Here is a 17,864-nt window from a genome sequence, read left to right on the forward strand (position 1 = left end):
CCTTCTCGAAAACTACGTTACTTCAGAGGGAGCCGTTTCTCACAATGCTTTATAATGTCAACAGTTCTCCATTACTCGTTACCAACTAAGGTTTTATGCTATTCATTACTTTGAGTAATTACCAATAGTGTCCACTGCCTTTAAATCACAAGTCAGTGTCTTTGTTTTGTTTTAAGATTTCATAGGTTACTTTTTGTTTAATCCAGAAACTATCAGTTAGGTTACTTGTTGTTTAATCCAGAAACTATCAGTTTCTTTCAAATACATCTTCTTGAGAATATCCGCTAATCAGTCAACAAAATCGTATGCACCATGCAAGTTCTTATAGTTACGCAGAGCTTATGATGAATCTTGAATGCAGTTGACGTCTTTGACGTACAAGAATTGTGGCCACAAGTGCAAATACCCCAACGACAATAATGACAGCGACAATCACACCAACTGCAGTGCTAGCAGCGGTTACGAATCTCGCTTTGTTCCCTTCCATTATCTCATTGAAAACTTTGGGATCAAATTCACCACCAGCGATAAGTCCCGGAGCTTTACCACCGTCTATGTCAAAGAATCCATTATTTTTCCGTCCTGATTTCGTGTCCGTGTTACCAGCTGACGGGGCTTTCGGTGACTGGTCACCGTTGAAATAGTCGTGTCCCCCGAAGCCTGCCAGGCCATTTGACGAACCGCCTGATTTACCCGGGTCGGCATTGGCTCCCTCCACGGGTTGAAGTTGAGGGTCACCCATTGCTGCAGCGCCACCAGGAGGCTTGGTGCTCGAGGGCGACTCGCCGATGGGTACCGGCCCCAGGGCGTTTCCTCTGGTACCGAGGGCATTCGGCCCACCGTACGCTGGCTCGGACCATGGTGGCAAAGTGTCGTATTCATGTTCAATGTCATTGAAGAATCGTACGTTCCTATTGTCGGGTAGTGGACCACTCATTTGTCCTTGGATCAACCCTAGAAAGGCAGAACAAAATAAGACAATTGGACGTAAGATTCAAATATTGCGAAACCCTACCGTGGCCGTAAAACAACAAAAGTCATGGCAAGCGGTCTCACCGTCTTCCAAATAATGTAATATGCTTATGTATGCGAGCTTTTATGGAACATTGTAAATACGGAGTAAATGTTGTTGTTACCATAGTCATTATAAAGTAATACTCCACAAGGGAAACTGTCTGATTGGGTAGTTTTGTAATAATCTGGGTTTGAATAAAGAAAGAAAGGTGTGATTTGAACCAACGACCCATGTTTAAAGTATAGGCACTCTACCAACTGAGCTATCTAGCACTCAATATTATAAAATGGGCTGGCTTCATTTTCCCAGAGTCTTCAGCAGAAAATAATGTTTAAACATTGTGGCATTGTATTTTGGCTGGCAACCAATAATAACTGCATTAGTTTGTTGTGCTTACCAACCTGCTTTTTTGGCTTATGCAGCTCCGTGAAATAAACTTGTGTGAACTTGGTTTAACCCTTGCTTCGTCAAACACGAAGGATTGTCTTATGACGCGTTGTCGGTAATATCATGGTGTTTTGTACCGGTATTGTGACATCACACCTTGCTAAGCAGTTAAGGCTGATTCACATCGTTAGATCGGTCTTAACCCTTTGTAAAATTAAGCTTATCTACAGAAAATCAAAAAGAAGTAGTTTCATGGCATAAACACAAATCTGGCGTATTGGTCGAAACGTCGAGTTTCTACAGCGATGGTTTTTTTTTAAAACCACTACACCACATGAGAGAGAATCTGAAATAATTTATCGCAAATTTTTTGGATATTATCTCCATCTGAGAAAATTAAAATACTATAATATAAACGTTTTGGTATGATTACCACAGAACAATTAAATCGCGGATGATAACAATAAGCTTTCGTGTTGTAGCAGTACTAATAAAAACAATGTGTAATTCATACGTTTTAAAGGGAGTGTCGTGGCCGAGCGGTTAAGAGCACCGAATTCAAACTCTGGTGTTTCTGATCAGCAGAGTGTGGGTTCTAATCCCCAGCCGTGACACTTGTGTCCTTATGCAAGACACATAACCGTTGTTTCGTCCTTCGGATGGGACGTAAAGCCGTTGGTCCCATGTGTTGTGTAAAAAGAACCCAGTGCACTATTGAAAAGAGGATGGGTTCGTTCCGGTGTTCCTGGCTGGATTGGCAGCACATTGCGCCACATCACCTTGTAAACCATTGTATCCTTTGGCAAAAGGCGCGTCATAAATAGCTATTAAAGATTCGGTTACAAAGATGTCAGCATAATTTCTAAGATTTTAATCAGCAAACAAAGATTTAGTTTCCCTACAGTAAAGCAAACATTTTGTTTATCAAATTGCATCAAAACTTACCCAACAGTGGAAGAAACACAACAAGTACCTTCATTGTGAGTTGCTGTTTTCTTGAGTTGGACAATTGCAGCTAAATTTTTTCAAATAAGGTTTGTCCTGCAAGTCGCATAAACTTAGTATTGTGGCGACATGTATTAAATTACAGTTATATATAAATGTCACGACAAAGACATTGACAATTACCCGGTAGAGACGAGGAACTGAATATTCAAAGTTCCGCACACTGTAACTCTGTCAATTTAAAGTATATTTAAAAAACCATCTGTCACATTTCAAATTAAACAAATTAAAAGTTTGCAGAATTTAGCATATAGGTCTTGTCGCCCCCCCCCCACACACACACTCACACGTTAACCTTTTGAACATTCCAATATTGGGCTTCATTAAAGAAGGCATACAATCAGCAAAAGTAAAATTAAACTCGTTTGATTTCACCTGTTGCATCTTAATTGAAATCACTTAAAGCTTAAAGACGAGCGGCAACACCTATTAAAGGTACAACTTACTTGCTGTGAGCCTATTTTTCTATCTTTATTTGTCTCGTTTGTGGCACCTGTAAATCCATAATGGAGGTAGCTCAGTCAGTCTAAATGTATGTCTAGCATCTTTCTCAAATTCAAATTACTGATGACAGTGTCGACCAAAAGTACTTAGCACTTGACGAAAGTGTTTTCCTATAGTTTTCATGCTGATTATGTTACACTGGTGAGTTATCACTATACTTGCTTAAACCGTGACCAATTGTCTGAGAAAACAACAGAGTTTGTCACTGTTACCAGAGATTTACCGGGGACAACTGTTTCGCTTCAGGTAGTATTATTGTTTTTAAACTACAGTGACATCTACATCTACATCTGTGATTCTGTGATTCAATTAATTCTTGTCAAAGCATTTCCAGCATCTAGACAAAGTGAGAAGACAATGCAAGAATTTAAGTTTTAAAAGTAGGGGAAAAACTACAGAGAATTGTTTTAAAGGGAAGGTACACGTTCGGTAGTTACTCAAAACAAATATTAACTTAAAAACTGACTTGGTAACGAGCATTGGAGAGCTGATGGTTGAAAACATTGTGTGAAACAACTCCCTCTGAAGCAACGTAATATTTGAGAAAGTGGTTATTTCTCACTAAAATAATAAAAGACTTGTAGCTAGATGTCTTGTATTCCTATCTGAAAGCACACAAATTCGTCCAACGTATTTTATGGATATACCAAGTGAGAAGACTAGTCTTTGACAATTCCCTAACGTGTACCTTCCCTTTAAGGAAATCCCACGAATCAAGGAACTGAAAAACCCAATCCACGTAGTGCCCCCGGTAGGATTTGAACCGGGGCCTTAGAGGTGCAAGGCGAGGCAAGACACCATTACACTAGTCTGACAACATGGGACAAATCAAAATAGGACTCCACAGAGATGCTAAAAACAGAAATTGTGTAGTGAAATTCACCAGAAGAATTACAAAATATATATATGTATACAAAAATAAGGGGAAAATGTATGGTTCCTTTGCGTAAAGTTCGTGAAATCGGCTGCTGATCTCTTTAACAAAGGAAAGCGAGATGATTGAAAGCTTGTCGGAAAAAAGAGTTGAAAAGAACGCTCAGTGATTTGGAGGCAAAAGAGCTAAATCCTAAAACGTCCCAATAATTAATGACAAAATGACATGGGTTCCCATTGAGCCCGACCCACTCCCGTAAGCCCGAAAGCTGTGTCAAAATAGCCCAGAAGCAAAACAAAACGGGCGCAAAACCCGAGATGAAATCAAATTTTGGTTTTAAATCAATTTCCAGGTCAGCATGACCCAGAAATGAGTCAGGACCCTGTGGGACCCGGAACCTGGCACGAACAACTGACGTCACCGTTCAAGATTTCCACCCGGCGTGAATATATGCACCTTTGACCCACTTTCATTTCACATACAGATATGCAGCCAAATTATAGGGCGGCTGTGATAGGAGTGTACTACTTGGGCTTCTATGGAAAGCTCATGTCAATGCACATTTATTCAATGATTTCATTGTATCCAATGAAATCACTGGATCTGAGTAGCAGGTACCTGTATTTGTTTGTTTATCCTTGCGGAACTACCCGAAACCTACCCTGATCATCTGATGTCACACTCCGTGGCTCGTGAATAACGCCAGAGTATGGTGGCCCCGACGGGACATCGCATAACGCAAACGTGTGCGCACACGTATGCAATGTCGTGAAACAAATCGCGAATATATGCGCACACGTATACAATATCGTGAAACAATAGACTGTGCAAGTCTCGCGCAGATTTGAACTTCCGGGACCATTGTGGTCCCAACCTTATGGAGTTTTACGTTGGGGAGATTTTGTTTCGTCCAATACTTTAGTCTAATGTAGTTTATGACCATAAAAATGACATATGTTGTTAAAAATGTAATACTAATTAACAACATATATAAAGTAAAAATAAAGTCAACATAATAACAAAGAAAAACCGATATTTAAACTTGACCTCAGGTCAGGTTAGTTGTAAAAAATTAAGAATTTGTGCCCATCTCCGGTCAAGAAACTTACGCAGACGCTTGTTTTGGCCGCGCGGGGTGGAAAGCCTTTTCATTGGTCGCTTGGGCGTCGGCTTCCTCTTTAAAATGCGTCACGCGTTTATCTAACGCCCTTGCGACCATCGTGCGTCCGCGTATACCCAGCTTTTAGTAGTTTCACATTCGGGCGTAGATTTACAAAAGGGGTTTCAAAACATTTAAAATCAAACAAACATCCTTGTCCCAGAGTTTTGCTTGTGTCCATACATAGACTTTAACCGATAATTGTGTATGTGTTTAAAAAGCTAACACTTATTTAAACAAGCTCTAATGTGTATTTTTGTTGTTCAGATTCGGCATTAAGAATAAATTAAAGCAAAGATTTGATTCACAAAAAAATAAAGTTCTTCAGTTGTCGTGTTTTCTCGCTCCGGTGCGCGCGAGACTTGCACAGTCTATTCGCGAATATGTACGCACACGTATGCAATGTCGTGAAACAATTCGCGAATATGTGCGCACACGTATGCAATGTCGTGAAACAAATCGCTAATTTGTGCGCACACGTATGCAATCTCGTGAACCAAATCGTGAATATGTGCGCACACGTATGCAATCACGTGAACCAAATCATGAATACGTGCGCACACGTATGCAAACTCGTGAACCAAGTCGTGAATATGTGCGCACACGAATGCGATTAGTTTTGCAATGTCGTGAATTTTATTGCATAAAACAGCTGGCGCTACAGCAGGCTCCCTGTGTAAAGCATGTGTATACCCAGGAACTTGGCACCAGGCCAAGGAAAAACCACACGCCTCGCTTGCCTCACAACAAAGACTACTGCTGCAATAACTACCGCTTATCTTACTGTTGGAAATAAACCCCCCAGATCGTTAGACATTTTATTCAAAGGTATGCAACATGGTATGCAATAAAATTCACGACACCGCAAATAATATTCGCAGACGTGTGCGCACATATCCGCGAATTGTTTCACGAGATCGCATACGTGTGCGCACATATTCGCGAATTGTTTCACGACATTGCATACGTGTGCGCACATATTTGCGAATTGTTTCACGACATTGCATACGTGTGCGCACATATTCGCGAATTGTTTCACGACATTGCATTCGTGTGCGCACATATTTGCGAATTGTTGCACGACATTGCATACGTATGCGCACACGTTTGCGATATGCGATGTCCCTTCAGGGCCACCATACCAGAGACCTGCCTCCAGACCGGAGTGCATTCTCACCTTTGAACTTCATGCATTATATTGCGAACTTGACAGCAATCTATGTTTTTGGCATGGAAAGCTCACGTCACAGCACGTATCCAATGCTATCATTAAATCCCACGGAATCACTGATCTGAGTAACAGGGACCTCGGGAGACCAGTCTGCCCGGAAACATGATTCAATATTAGACTTTTGGGGACTCTAGGTGGCAGCAGATTTCCATCTAAACTCACTGTTTTTAAACATGTGCAAATCAACAATTAAATTGTAATTCTGCTGCAACCTAGTGTTCAAATTTCTCCAGATGTGAACTTCGCTCGGCCCCAGCGGCCAGTCTATCCAGGACCGCTGGGATGGGCTAAACGCTTGCACAGATTCTTGTCAATGAAGTACGTCATGTATGCAGTGCATAGAAATATGGCACAGTGTGAGTGTGATGCATGATGGGACTGCGCATTATAAAACCAATGACAGTGCATGGTACGTTTGCTAATCCCAGCGCCTTTGGTTAAAGTAAGGCGCTGGGGACGAGCGAATATGTGAATCTGGGGACGAGCGAAGATGTGAATCTGATTATGTTTTTTTATATTGCATTACTCTTACCTAAACTCTTATGAATGTTCACGCCCAGGTTGGGCAGTGACTATTAAGGTTTAACACTATACAGGTCTCACAGTTCGAAAAGTTCTTCTTTATTGTTTTAGTTAAAACCAGAACTGTCAGAACACATTGACTATACCGACAATAAAAGGGAGGTGTATCTTTTGCCAAAAGCCCAGTATTCTCACTTAATTTATCGCAACATAATGCACAACGTAACAAACCACCCCCAAAATTGTCTTAATCGGTCATCTAAGAAATTATTGATTGGAAAACACTCTTGTTACTCGGAATTGTGTGCCTTGGATGCATGAGAAAGGCTTTATTCTGAAGCCTGTACAGGTTGAAACATTGGGTGAAAAAAAACACCGCTTTCTCGTACTAAAGGTGTCGTTTTTAACATTATGCTTTATTTATCAACAGCTCTTCGGTGCTCCTTGCGATACAAAATTGTAGAGCCACAGTAACTTGCGGAGTATCTAACAAAAGTATACCCTGCCTTTAAGTCACCTAGATATTTACAGGCAGTAGACACTATTGTTTATTACTCGAAATAAGTATTAGCATATAACCTTACATGGTGACGAGTAATGGGGAGAGGTTAGTAGTATAAAACATTGTGAGAAAAGGCTGACTCCCTCTAAAGTAACATAGTTTTCGAGAAAGAAGTAATTTTCAACTAATTTGATTTCGATACCTCAGATTTAGAATTTTTAGGTCTCGAAATCAATCATCTAAAAGCACATAACTTCGTGTGACAAGGATGTTTTTTTTCACTTTTATCTCGCAACTTCGATGATCAATTAAAGATGCTATGTCAGATTGTTGCCCGGCCCAAACATTAAAAATTGTATTGTTTTTTGAGTGAATGATATTCCGAAGAGTATCACCCGCTCTAACGAAAAAAGTTGAACTTTTATATTTATAGGTCAGAAACCATGACAAAAGTTTGAAACGTTTCTTATAAAACACATACGAATCGGCACGTGATATTGTCGGGATCCCGACAAAAACTAATTTTGAACACTTTATCTCATAATTGGTGGACTTTTCGAGTCTCAAATGAAAGCTGGTAACTTTCTCGACCCCCATCAAAATATCTATTGAATTAAAAAAAAAAAAAAAAAAAAATGTCATTCGGCCAAAAATCTTACATAGCATATTTAAGCTCAAAAATGTTCATAGGTTTATTATGTTATGCATGAGTTGAGATACACCGAGTGAGAAGACTGGTCTTTGACAATACCATCAGTGTATTAGACTATTCACGTCTGTACCATCTCGAATTGAAATACAACGTATGATCACCAGTTACAAAGTAAAAGGTTTTTATTTTATTTTTTCAACGGCAAACAGAAAAAAAAGAATGAGAAAAAGACATTACACTGAAACAAAAAGCAAAAAGACAGAACAGACACTCTTTTCAGAAATGTGGTTTATGTTCTAATCAATACAACTAAAGTTCTAAGTTTACAAATACAACTATAACTAATTTGACAAACAAGAAATTGCTTTGAGCGCTTTACAAATCAATAAATAATTTAAGAAAACTTAGAATGACAACACCGTTGTTTTTAAATTTAAATCATATTTCGGTCAACGAGACACATATAGTAACATTGTTTTAAAATTGATAATTATTTTTGTCGCGGTTCTCATTCGGACGGCATGGTACAGTAGTGTTTGTGCGAATGAGAGAGAGGGACTAGTTTTTCTGGGAGGGGTCACGTGGTTGCTGGACGCCATTTTGTCTCGAAATACACCACAACCAAATGGGCGGACTAGTCTGGCACCTAGTATTCGCCAACGCGTTCTGGGGACACAAAGTTACATCTAATCGCAAGGTGCCGTTACTGATCCAATATACGGCTCTGCCCTCTTCCTATTTTGCCTTCATTGTGCGCTTGGATTCTCAGAAATTATTGAGAGAATTCTACGGAGGTACTTCTGATCAGGAGGACAGCAATGTGTGTCTTAGTGTGGGAACATTGGGAGAGAGGTTAAAGGAGCACGTTGCCTTGGATCGGTCGAGTTGGTCTTTGAAAAGCGTTTGTAACCGTTTTTTTTTTATCAAATGCATATGGGTAGAAAGATGTTGCAAAAGTAGAATACAATGATACACACAAACATGCTTCGAAATTGCGTGGTTTTCCTTTTACCTCGTCGACTAACACATCGGCCATTTATGGGGGTCAAAATTTTGACTCCCATAAATGGCCGACCATGTTAGTTCGCACAGTAGAAGGAAAACCACGCAATTTCGAGACAAACTTGTGTGGATCATTGTATTCTACTTTTAAAACATCTTTCCAACCATATGCATTTTATAAAAAACAGTTACAAACGCTTTTGTTTTGACCAACTCGTCCGATCCAAGGCAACGTGATTCTTTAACGTCTGTCCCCATAACCGTCTGGCAGCTAGCCTGGTTCCCTGTCTTTATCCGTAATACATGTACCGGTCTCACAAACGCATTGGTTTCACTGGGTAGATTCATGCAATTGTGACACGACAGATGCGATTACCAGTTTTTAGCACAGCATGGATGCAAGGTCGAGGTCGATGCGGCGAGAAACTGCATTGGTCCTTAGGCCAGCATCTAGGTTTACCCACTAGACTGAATTGTGACGTCAGATGCAGGATATATCTTCTGACGTCATATTCGAGGCTAGTTATTTAAATAGCAGCCTAACTAAAATGTCAGATTCAGTCCATCTTAATAATAGTAATAACAATAACAAAAACATATCCACCCTGCTGGGTGTTTCTTCTTATTTTTTTTTTCTCTGGTTTGTTTGTTTGTTTGTTTGTTTGTTTGTTTGTTTGTTTGTTTGTTTGTTTGTTTGTTTTTTTGTTTGTTTGTTTGTTTGTTTGTTTGTTCGTTTGTTTTTTGTAAAGTTTTTTGTTTATGTGATTGCAGACAATTACGCATGACCACAGTGGATGGTTTGCACAATATGTTAATTTGTGTAACTAGCTATAATGTGCTTACCATGGAGCAATGCTGAACAACCTATCAAAATCTCTGTGCTGAATTTTGGGGGTTTATATAAATTTGTTTATGCGGAGTTAATTAGTCTAGAATGCTTTCTTTTCCTGACTACGAAAAAAATGATAGCACCCACGGCAGCAGCAACTATTAAAGCAGCCGCCGCGATACCTGCTCCGGTTGCTGCACCCCCGCTGGCGGCTTTATCTTCCCCTTTCCCTTGACTTTTAAGGTTATTAAAGTGTCCACTGCCATGACCACCTGCACCCCTCATGCCCCCGTTGTGTGCCATACCCCCATGCATACCCCCGCCGGCCATCCCAGCGCCCAATCCGTTGTTACCGCGACGGACTTCAGCCGACGTTCTACCGGGATGGTATGGGGCTCCTGCAAAGCCACCCGCGGGCTCCGGAGCACCAGCCATGCCGAGGTCGTTCAAGCCGCCGTGCCTTCCCGAACTCGGTGCATGTCCTGCCCCTTGCATGCCACCTTGCATGCCGCCACCTTGCATGCCCTGACCCCCGCCGTTCGGACCGTGGTTTGCCCCACGTCCTCCAGCTCCATTGCCTGCAGCACCTCCGAAATAGTCTGGATTGATCCTTTCGCCAGAGGTTCGTCCTGGGTGTGTACCGGGTCCAGTGCCGATACCGATGCCTCCACCCAACTCTCCCGGTAGAATGTTGCCGTTTTGCATGGTCTGTTGCATCAGTTTGTGGGCGGCTTCGTAAGTACCAACGGGGATGTCGCCCTCACCGATCCCATAAGGACCTGAAATGAAACAAGTTGACAGGAGTTGCCATTTTGAGTTTGTGTGGCATTGGTGGTGACGGGGCTGCGCTACATACATAATTATTGCCAAATTAAATCATAATCATTACACTTTAGTCAAAGACTCCAACAGTCAACTATGCATGGCCATGACATCAGGTAATCACTTTTATTTATGTTTAGTTAAGTCCAAAATTTGCAACAACAATCAATATTTTAGAAATTGTAATTTCACAACCTCACTGTGATATTGCATTTATCAGAGAACATGATAACATAACAACATGATGGACATTATCTGAAACTCCGATGTATGTGTCCGCGGTGACTAGTCATACTTTCATCTACTTATTAACTTCACACTGAGGAAATGGCATATTACCCCACCTTTTTTATGTTGGGAGTGGAGGATGGGGTGGGGGGGGGGTGTTGAAGCCGGTTCCCGAACCATTTTTAGTTTCCATTTATGTTAACTTACTGGGTTGGGTCCGCTGCTATTCAACATACGCAACAACAGAACATTTATTAGGGCCGTGTATTGTTTAGGGGGTGGGGGCAGACAACCTTTCATTATTTGACTATGCCAAGAGCGTAATCAGCTGAGGCCTGGTTGAGATTGGTTGATTTGGCTACAGGATATACCTATGAGTCATTTCAGCAGGAACAGGCCATATTTGTTTTTTTGACTTGAACTATCTTATGGAGCAGCGCCCTCACTAGACGTTAACTAATAATTTATTTATACTGGACACCCACCAGCATTGGTACCATGCACAAACAGGAGAATTCAATTGATTCTTCCTGGTAGCTATCTGTTACAACACCAACATGGTGTTACTCATCCCCATTACTAGGGGGGTTTAAGTGCGCGTTCCGCGTGAACGTAAACGTCAGAAAATGGTGTCGTTGAAATCTCACGTTTTTATCGTACGTGAGGTTACCATTTCTTTTTCACGTCAGGTACGTACGTGCGCGCAGACGTCATACATGAACATCCAAGTGCTCAAAGTGGTGACGTCACCTTCACATTGCTCGCGTAACGTGCAGCTACACATTCCTACTACATAGTTGGTGAAATTAACTCTGTGTCGGTGTTGTCACAAACGGTACCAAGATAATCAGTTTTACACCTCGATTTATGCAGTGTAGATGTTACGAAATTTGACTAATTGGATCAGCCATTGGACCCTTTCGGTTCAGAAAAAAAATAAAAGTTCACAGATTTACAAATAACTTAAAGGGTTTACATAAGGCAATGGTGAAAGACTTCTCTTGAAATATTATTCCATGAAATGCTTTACTTTTTGAGAAAACAGCAAAACAATACAAATTATCGTTAACGAGAATTACGGATTTATTTTTAACACATGTCATGACACGGCGAAACGCGCGGAAACAAGGGTGGGGTTTTCCGTTGTTTTCTCTCGACTCCGATGACCGATTGAGCCTAAATTTTCACAGGTTTGTTATTTGATATAGAAGTTGTGGTACACAAAGTGTGGGTGTTGGACAACACTGTTTACCGAAAGGGTCCAATGGCTTTAAAATTGCTCTCAGGTTGAATATTTACAAGGAGGTGATTATACCTATGAAAAGGGGTGGATGTGTGGTGAGAGTAGAGGGTGTAGTTAAAGGAACACGCTGCCTTGGATCGGACGATTGGTCTATAAAAAGCGTTTGTAACTATTTTTTTTATAAAATGCATGTGGTTGGAAAGATGTTTTAAAAGTAGAATACAATGATCCACACAAGTTTGCCTCGAAATTGCGTGGTTTTCCTTCTACTGTGCGAACTAACACCGTCGGCCATTTATGGGAGTCAAAATTTTGACTCTCGTAAATGGCCGACCGTGTAAGTCGATGTAACAGGAAAACAGTGCAAATTCGAGGCATGTTTGTGTGGATCAACTCGACCGATCCAAGGCAACGTGTTCCTTTAATGACTATGGACATTAAAGGAACACGTTGCCTTAGATTGGTCGAGTTGGTCCATGCAAAGCGTTTAAAACCGTCTGTTATCAAATGCATATGGTTTGGAAGATGTTTTAAAAGTAGATTATAATGATGCACACCATACAATGCCTCGAAATGGTAGGGTTTGCCCTATAGGCCGTGAACTAATACGGCACGCCATTTTGTGGAGTCAAGTTTTTGACTCCATAACATGGCCGACTGTGTTAGTTCGAAAATAAAACATATCTTGGCGGGGGCTCGGGCTTTAAGAAGCCCTTTAAAGACACTGGACAGTATAACGTGGTAATTACTCAAAATAATTGTAAACATGAAAGTTGCTTGTTAACATTGGGAGCTGTTGTTAGTCCAAACGGCTCCCTCTGAAGTAAACTAGTTTTTGAGAGGAGCTCAAATATTTGTTACAAACTTACGGCCTGTAGTCTTGTTTTAGACATCTGAAAACATTTTGTGAATCTATGGTGTTTATCATTCTCTTGCAACTTCGACGACCGATTAAAACCTAGTTATGTGACATTTTATGTATATGTTGGGATCCACCAAGTGTGAACAGAGTCAGAGGGAACCGTTTAAAACTAACAACAGCTCGCAATGTCTATGACAGTTACCAATTGGACCAGTGCATTCAAAGGCAATGTATACCACTCGGTTTTGTTTAAATCGGCTAAGTCATAAGTACATTATGCAACAACACTGAGCATGTGAATTTCAAAAGGTGATCGCGTTATGAGATATCGCCGAATTTCCATGGCGAATAACGTCCACGCAGAAAAAAAGACTAATCTGCAATAGGAATACACAATCTGAGCAACGTTATTTACAGTAAAGCTTCTCAAATTCGAAGTGAAATTTCCCAAATTTAAAAATGCTTTATAGGCCTTAACTTAAACGCTGTACTGAAAGCTTCTGACAAAGTTTGTAATGTAATTTATGTTCAGTTATTACCAAATGTATATCCTTCCTTTACTACAATCTGGTTGTTTGGCTGTGCCCAGGATATTTCGGATGAACGGGCAAAAAAACAAAAAGAGTGAAAAAAAAAAAACACAACAAACAAAGATTTTGGTTCTGTCCACCTACAGGGTGTTATGTGTCGAGTTTGAAGAAGCTTTACTGTACTATCAAAAATTATGACTGGTGTACCGTTTCCTCTGCTACGCAATTATTATTATACAAAAACATGTTTGCTTAAGCAGCATAATGAAATTTCGGGACTTGACTGCCGAAACCCAGCAGTAGGTAAAGGAGAAATTTAAGGGTCAACTCATAAAAAAAAATTAAAAATAAAAATATGTTGATTCAGTAAGAGATGAATATCAATTGACAACAATAAAACAACAGAAACAAAAACAATACAAAACAAATGCTGGTTAAATCTGGTTAAAGGAACACGTTGCCTTGGATCGGTCGAATTGGTCTTTGAAAAGCGTTTGTAACCGTTTTTTATAAAATACATATGGGTAGAAAGATGTTGTAAAAGTAGAATACAATGATCCACACAAACATGCCTCGAAATTGCGTGGTTTTCCTTTTACATCGTCGACTAACACGTCGGCCATTTATGGGGGTCAAAATTTTGACCCCCATAAATGGCCGACCATGTTAGTTCGCACAGTAGAAGGAAAACCACGCAATTTCGAGGCAAACTTGTGTGGATCATTGTATTATACTTTTAAAACATCTTTCCAACCATATGCATTTTATAAAAAACGGTTACAAACGCTTTTGTTTTGACCAACTCGTCCGATCCAAGGCAACGTGTTCCTTTAAGGCATTGACAAACAAAAAACAAACAATCAAAAATATAAAACAAACAAAAACATTTCGAAAGGGTGGCGATGGTGGCAGTGGGGCGTGGTGACGGTGGGTCGTTGGCGGCGCCCTTCTGATAAAAGGGATGCAAGAAGAACCGGTTACACAATACTAAGAATACTAATTTCACATTTTTATTCAATCAACACAGATGTTAGTACAAAACCTACTTCCAATCTCAACAAAGCGCTCCGTCTTTGTTAATCTTTTCTTCGTGTCATCAAACAAAAATATGTATTTCGGTCCACACCCTATGGGTGCCCCGCCTAACAAATTTCTCGCCCGACTGCTCTTTCATGAGGCATATTCTAATGGGTAGACACACTCATTGCTGATTTAGAACTAAACAAAATGAAACTGAACCAGCAGAGGGCATTATGGTAGGTTTCTTTAGTTATTACTAATCAACCAAACATGGTCAATACCTTTTGACTAGCCAACGGGTTTTCAAATTGCTTGAGTAAAATACTAATTACTTTTTAAAAGAAACATGAAACAGCCTAAGGCTGGAAAGAAGGACTAGAAGATATTGCGTCAAATTTTCGAAGAAATGAGAAATGAGAAACGAGAAATGTTGAGACCGTCAACACTCTTCAAACAGGCACTGTACAATCCCCTGACGTCTTCTACAGGGTGTGATACCCAGAAGACTATGGTAATGAACAAGGAAAGAGGAGCGCCATATAGTTTTACTTTGTAGTATGTTCAAGTTAATGTATACACATGACTGCAATATTGGAGTTTTGCTTTTCAGAACCATTGTGCATAATAAATGTTTAAAAGTGTATCTAGAGAAATACACTTGTACGAGTCTAGTTCGATGGGAGACTTAAACAATATTGATGCGACAAAAGAAATTGTCAAGACATGGTGTTTCCTCTTTGATTTGTACGGAAGCTCTTTAAGTTCAGAGCTGACTGAAGCCCTGTGCTTTCAAAATAACAGAGAGAAAGGCAATAATGTAGTAGGACATTACTGAAGAGATATCTGCATAAAATATTAACAACTCCTATCGCACACATCATGGGGATATCACGGAAGATAGTTAGAAAAAAAGCAAGACAGATTAAAGACAACGAAATTAAAGTTCAGATAATTGTTCATTGGTTTTACACGGAGCCGATGACCACTCTAGACTGGCGCCTTTGCCGAACGAGGAAGACAGCGACCAGTGCAAAGATACCAATCACGATGATGACAGCGACGACAACACCGACTACAGTTCCTGCAGCGGCACCAGCGTTTACCACTTCATTGGCGTTGGATTTATCTTGCATGTCTTTTGAGTCGTACCCTCCGTGAGCATGACCGGCCATGAGTCCAGGTCCCATATCATAACCACCGCCGCCACCATCGACACCGAAAAAGCCATTCGTTTGCTCACCTGAGTTTTGATTCGTGTTTCTGCCCCCAGAGGGAGCCGCGGCTTGTGGGGCTAGGACATCGGGGCCGGTTCCGCCATTGTAATAGTCGTGGGCTCCGAAGCCGGTCAGGCCACCCGATGAACCACCTGATCTACTCGGGTCGGCGTTGGCTCCTACAACGGCTGGGAGTTGGGGGTTACCGATCGGGGCGGCGCCATGGGGAGGCTTGGTGCTCGACTGAGATCCACCCAGTTGGCCACCGACTGGTACAGCTTGCTGTGCAGCTCCTCCACCGACCCCTGGTGCAGGATGGGCCCGCGGTGGTAGGGTGCTGGTTGATTTCCCCACGTCATTGAAGAAGCCATCTCTAGTGTTGTCATACCCTTGTCCTTGCATTTGAGCTGCAACCAGCCCTGTATCAAGAAAAGGGAAATAGCATTTCGGTTTTATTTATAACTGTTCAACAGGTGTGTGTAATCGATTATGATAACAAGTTTTTTAGAAACACAAATAAAGCCCAATACGTGCCAAGACAACCCCTGCTGATGTTTTTTCATAAACGAAATCAATGTATAAGATGCAACAAAATCATTCACATTTTGCTGGGGGAAAAAAAACACATTATGATTTTATTAACAGGCACCCCATTCGTCTTCAATTTGTTAATGCAGAGACAAATAGGATGACTTACAAATGACTCGAGAAACAAAAACAAGAAATGACTCTTAAGCCCAATATCCTGACCGGAAGTAACTGCTGATTAGTTCAGAATTCCTTAAGAAGGAAAACTCCCATTGTTTCTATTTTAATATCGTTGATCTTTGTTATGACAAGAAGGATTGATGACGAGCTCAAGAAGGGAACGCTTCAAAAGTTCTTAAAAGTTTCTCAGAGGAAGTTCAACTTTTAGAAGAAGCTAAACTCTTCTGATTAAGAACTAAACAATGACTGTCTCGAAACGCGCGAGTTGTTTAGAGAGTTGGTCGATGAAAGTTGCGTCTAGAAGAAGACGGCCGATAACATAACACCAAACTGAATACAAATCGTGCTATAAAACTCAAAGAGAAGTTTTTAAGGAAGTAATTACGACTTATCTTTCATTGAACAAACAATGTGTGCTTCTTTCTGAACTGTACGTAGCATTGGGTAAACCAAGCCAGCAATGTTTAAAATCGGAACACAATTAAACTATCAGAGAGTAAAACTTTACTTCAAAGGTGTTTTAAAACAAGACGCTGAAAAGGCAAAGTCAGTCAATAAATATATTAAACTTACCCAAAAGGGGGAGTAAAGTTAGCAGCATTCTCATCTTGAATTCGTCTTCGGAACTTTCTAATCTGTAGCCGGGTTGATTTTGTTGGTTTGAGGAGACGAAGTGTGTTTTTTTGCAGTTCAATCGTCTAATGCCGACTACAGGAATAACTGTATCTACTTATACATGCCGGCAGTGGCGCAACAAAGTAGTTCGTCCTGATGTCCTGCTGTGCGCTGATCCGTATGTAGGTTCTGATTGGCGTTAAGTCTTTCCGGAAGTAAACTGGATGACTGGGGTGTAAAATCAATCCGCCCTATAAGGCATGCGTAAGCGATACTGGCCCACACGTAATACCCTTTTTTACATTGACGTATGTATAGTCATCTTTTTATAGCGCACGTCAAAGCGATTAAAAAAACCTCACCCGTCACTAATAATAATACTTTAATTTTTAACAACTTTATGCGGTTGGTTTTGTTTCTTACGAATATGACATTTAGCCTTCTTTGAGACTCTGCTAGGGTAAAAATATCCTTCCCTTAATACTACGTTTTGGTTCCTATTGGGCAATTTGAAACAGCTTCTATTTTCTCACGAAAAGACATGATGAAGACACAACATTCTGACATATCTGAAGTTATTCAAAACATTAATTCCGTAAATCTAAGATTTGTGCGTGTGCTATTGATCCATAATTTAAACATTTTGTTTTATTATTACTTTGCATAAAATTAACATTTCACAGAAACTCGAGTTTTGTTTCGTTTTTATTATATTTTAACCTTAAATGATGAGCGTAAAACAAAATGTAGTCTGATACCCGAGCAAGATGCCTTTAGTGTAATTGGTTCTCTTTACCCACCACGTGTATGAACGTATATACGTACCTCCCAGGGTAGAGTTTGATACTGTCCTTGAAAAAGGCAGCTCGGGGCTGTATTTATACTCCCAAGGGAGCTGAGAAAAGTCACACGAATGATACTTGCTCAATGATAGGGCACT

General features: G+C 40.5%; 2 protein-coding genes across 2 annotated transcripts; both read right to left on the reverse strand.

The window, feature by feature from the left end:
* Positions 1-328: 328 nt before the first annotated feature.
* On the reverse strand, positions 329-2,381 carry LOC139941507 (uncharacterized). Its single transcript, XM_071938042.1, has 2 exons — positions 2,348-2,381; positions 329-954 (listed from the first exon to the last, which is right to left on the reverse strand). Exons 1-2 carry the CDS (start codon positions 2,379-2,381, stop codon positions 329-331), a joined length of 660 nt encoding a protein of 219 aa, XP_071794143.1.
* Positions 2,382-7,828: 5,447 nt separating this feature from the next.
* On the reverse strand, positions 7,829-17,007 carry LOC139941529 (uncharacterized). Its single transcript, XM_071938069.1, has 3 exons — positions 16,883-17,007; positions 15,628-16,020; positions 7,829-10,461 (listed from the first exon to the last, which is right to left on the reverse strand). The coding sequence occupies exons 1-3, from the start codon at positions 16,914-16,916 to the stop codon at positions 9,764-9,766; spliced, it is 1,125 nt and encodes a 374-aa protein (XP_071794170.1). The 5' UTR covers positions 16,917-17,007; the 3' UTR covers positions 7,829-9,763.
* Between the last annotated feature and the right edge of the window lie 857 nt (positions 17,008-17,864).

Source organism: Asterias amurensis, chromosome 9 (assembly GCF_032118995.1).
Source record: "Asterias amurensis chromosome 9, ASM3211899v1".
NCBI lineage: Eukaryota > Metazoa > Echinodermata > Asteroidea > Forcipulatida > Asteriidae > Asterias > Asterias amurensis.

Bases quoted from the DNA above. Each gene is read 5' to 3' on its own strand.
- LOC139941507 (XM_071938042.1), bottom strand. From the start codon at position 2,381: ATGAAGGTACTTGTTGTGTTTCTTCCACTGTTGG. The intron at 955-2,347 runs GTAAGTTTTGAT...CTGCCTTTCTAG, and splicing joins TGTGTTTCTTCCACTGTTGG to GGTTGATCCAAGGACAAATG.
- LOC139941529 (XM_071938069.1), bottom strand. From the start codon at position 16,916: ATGAGAATGCTGCTAACTTTACTCCCCCTTTTGG. The intron at 16,021-16,882 runs GTAAGTTTAATA...TTCTTGATACAG, and splicing joins AACTTTACTCCCCCTTTTGG to GGCTGGTTGCAGCTCAAATG. The intron at 10,462-15,627 runs GTGAGCAAACGA...GTTTCATTTCAG, and splicing joins AAACACGAATCAAAACTCAG to GTCCTTATGGGATCGGTGAG.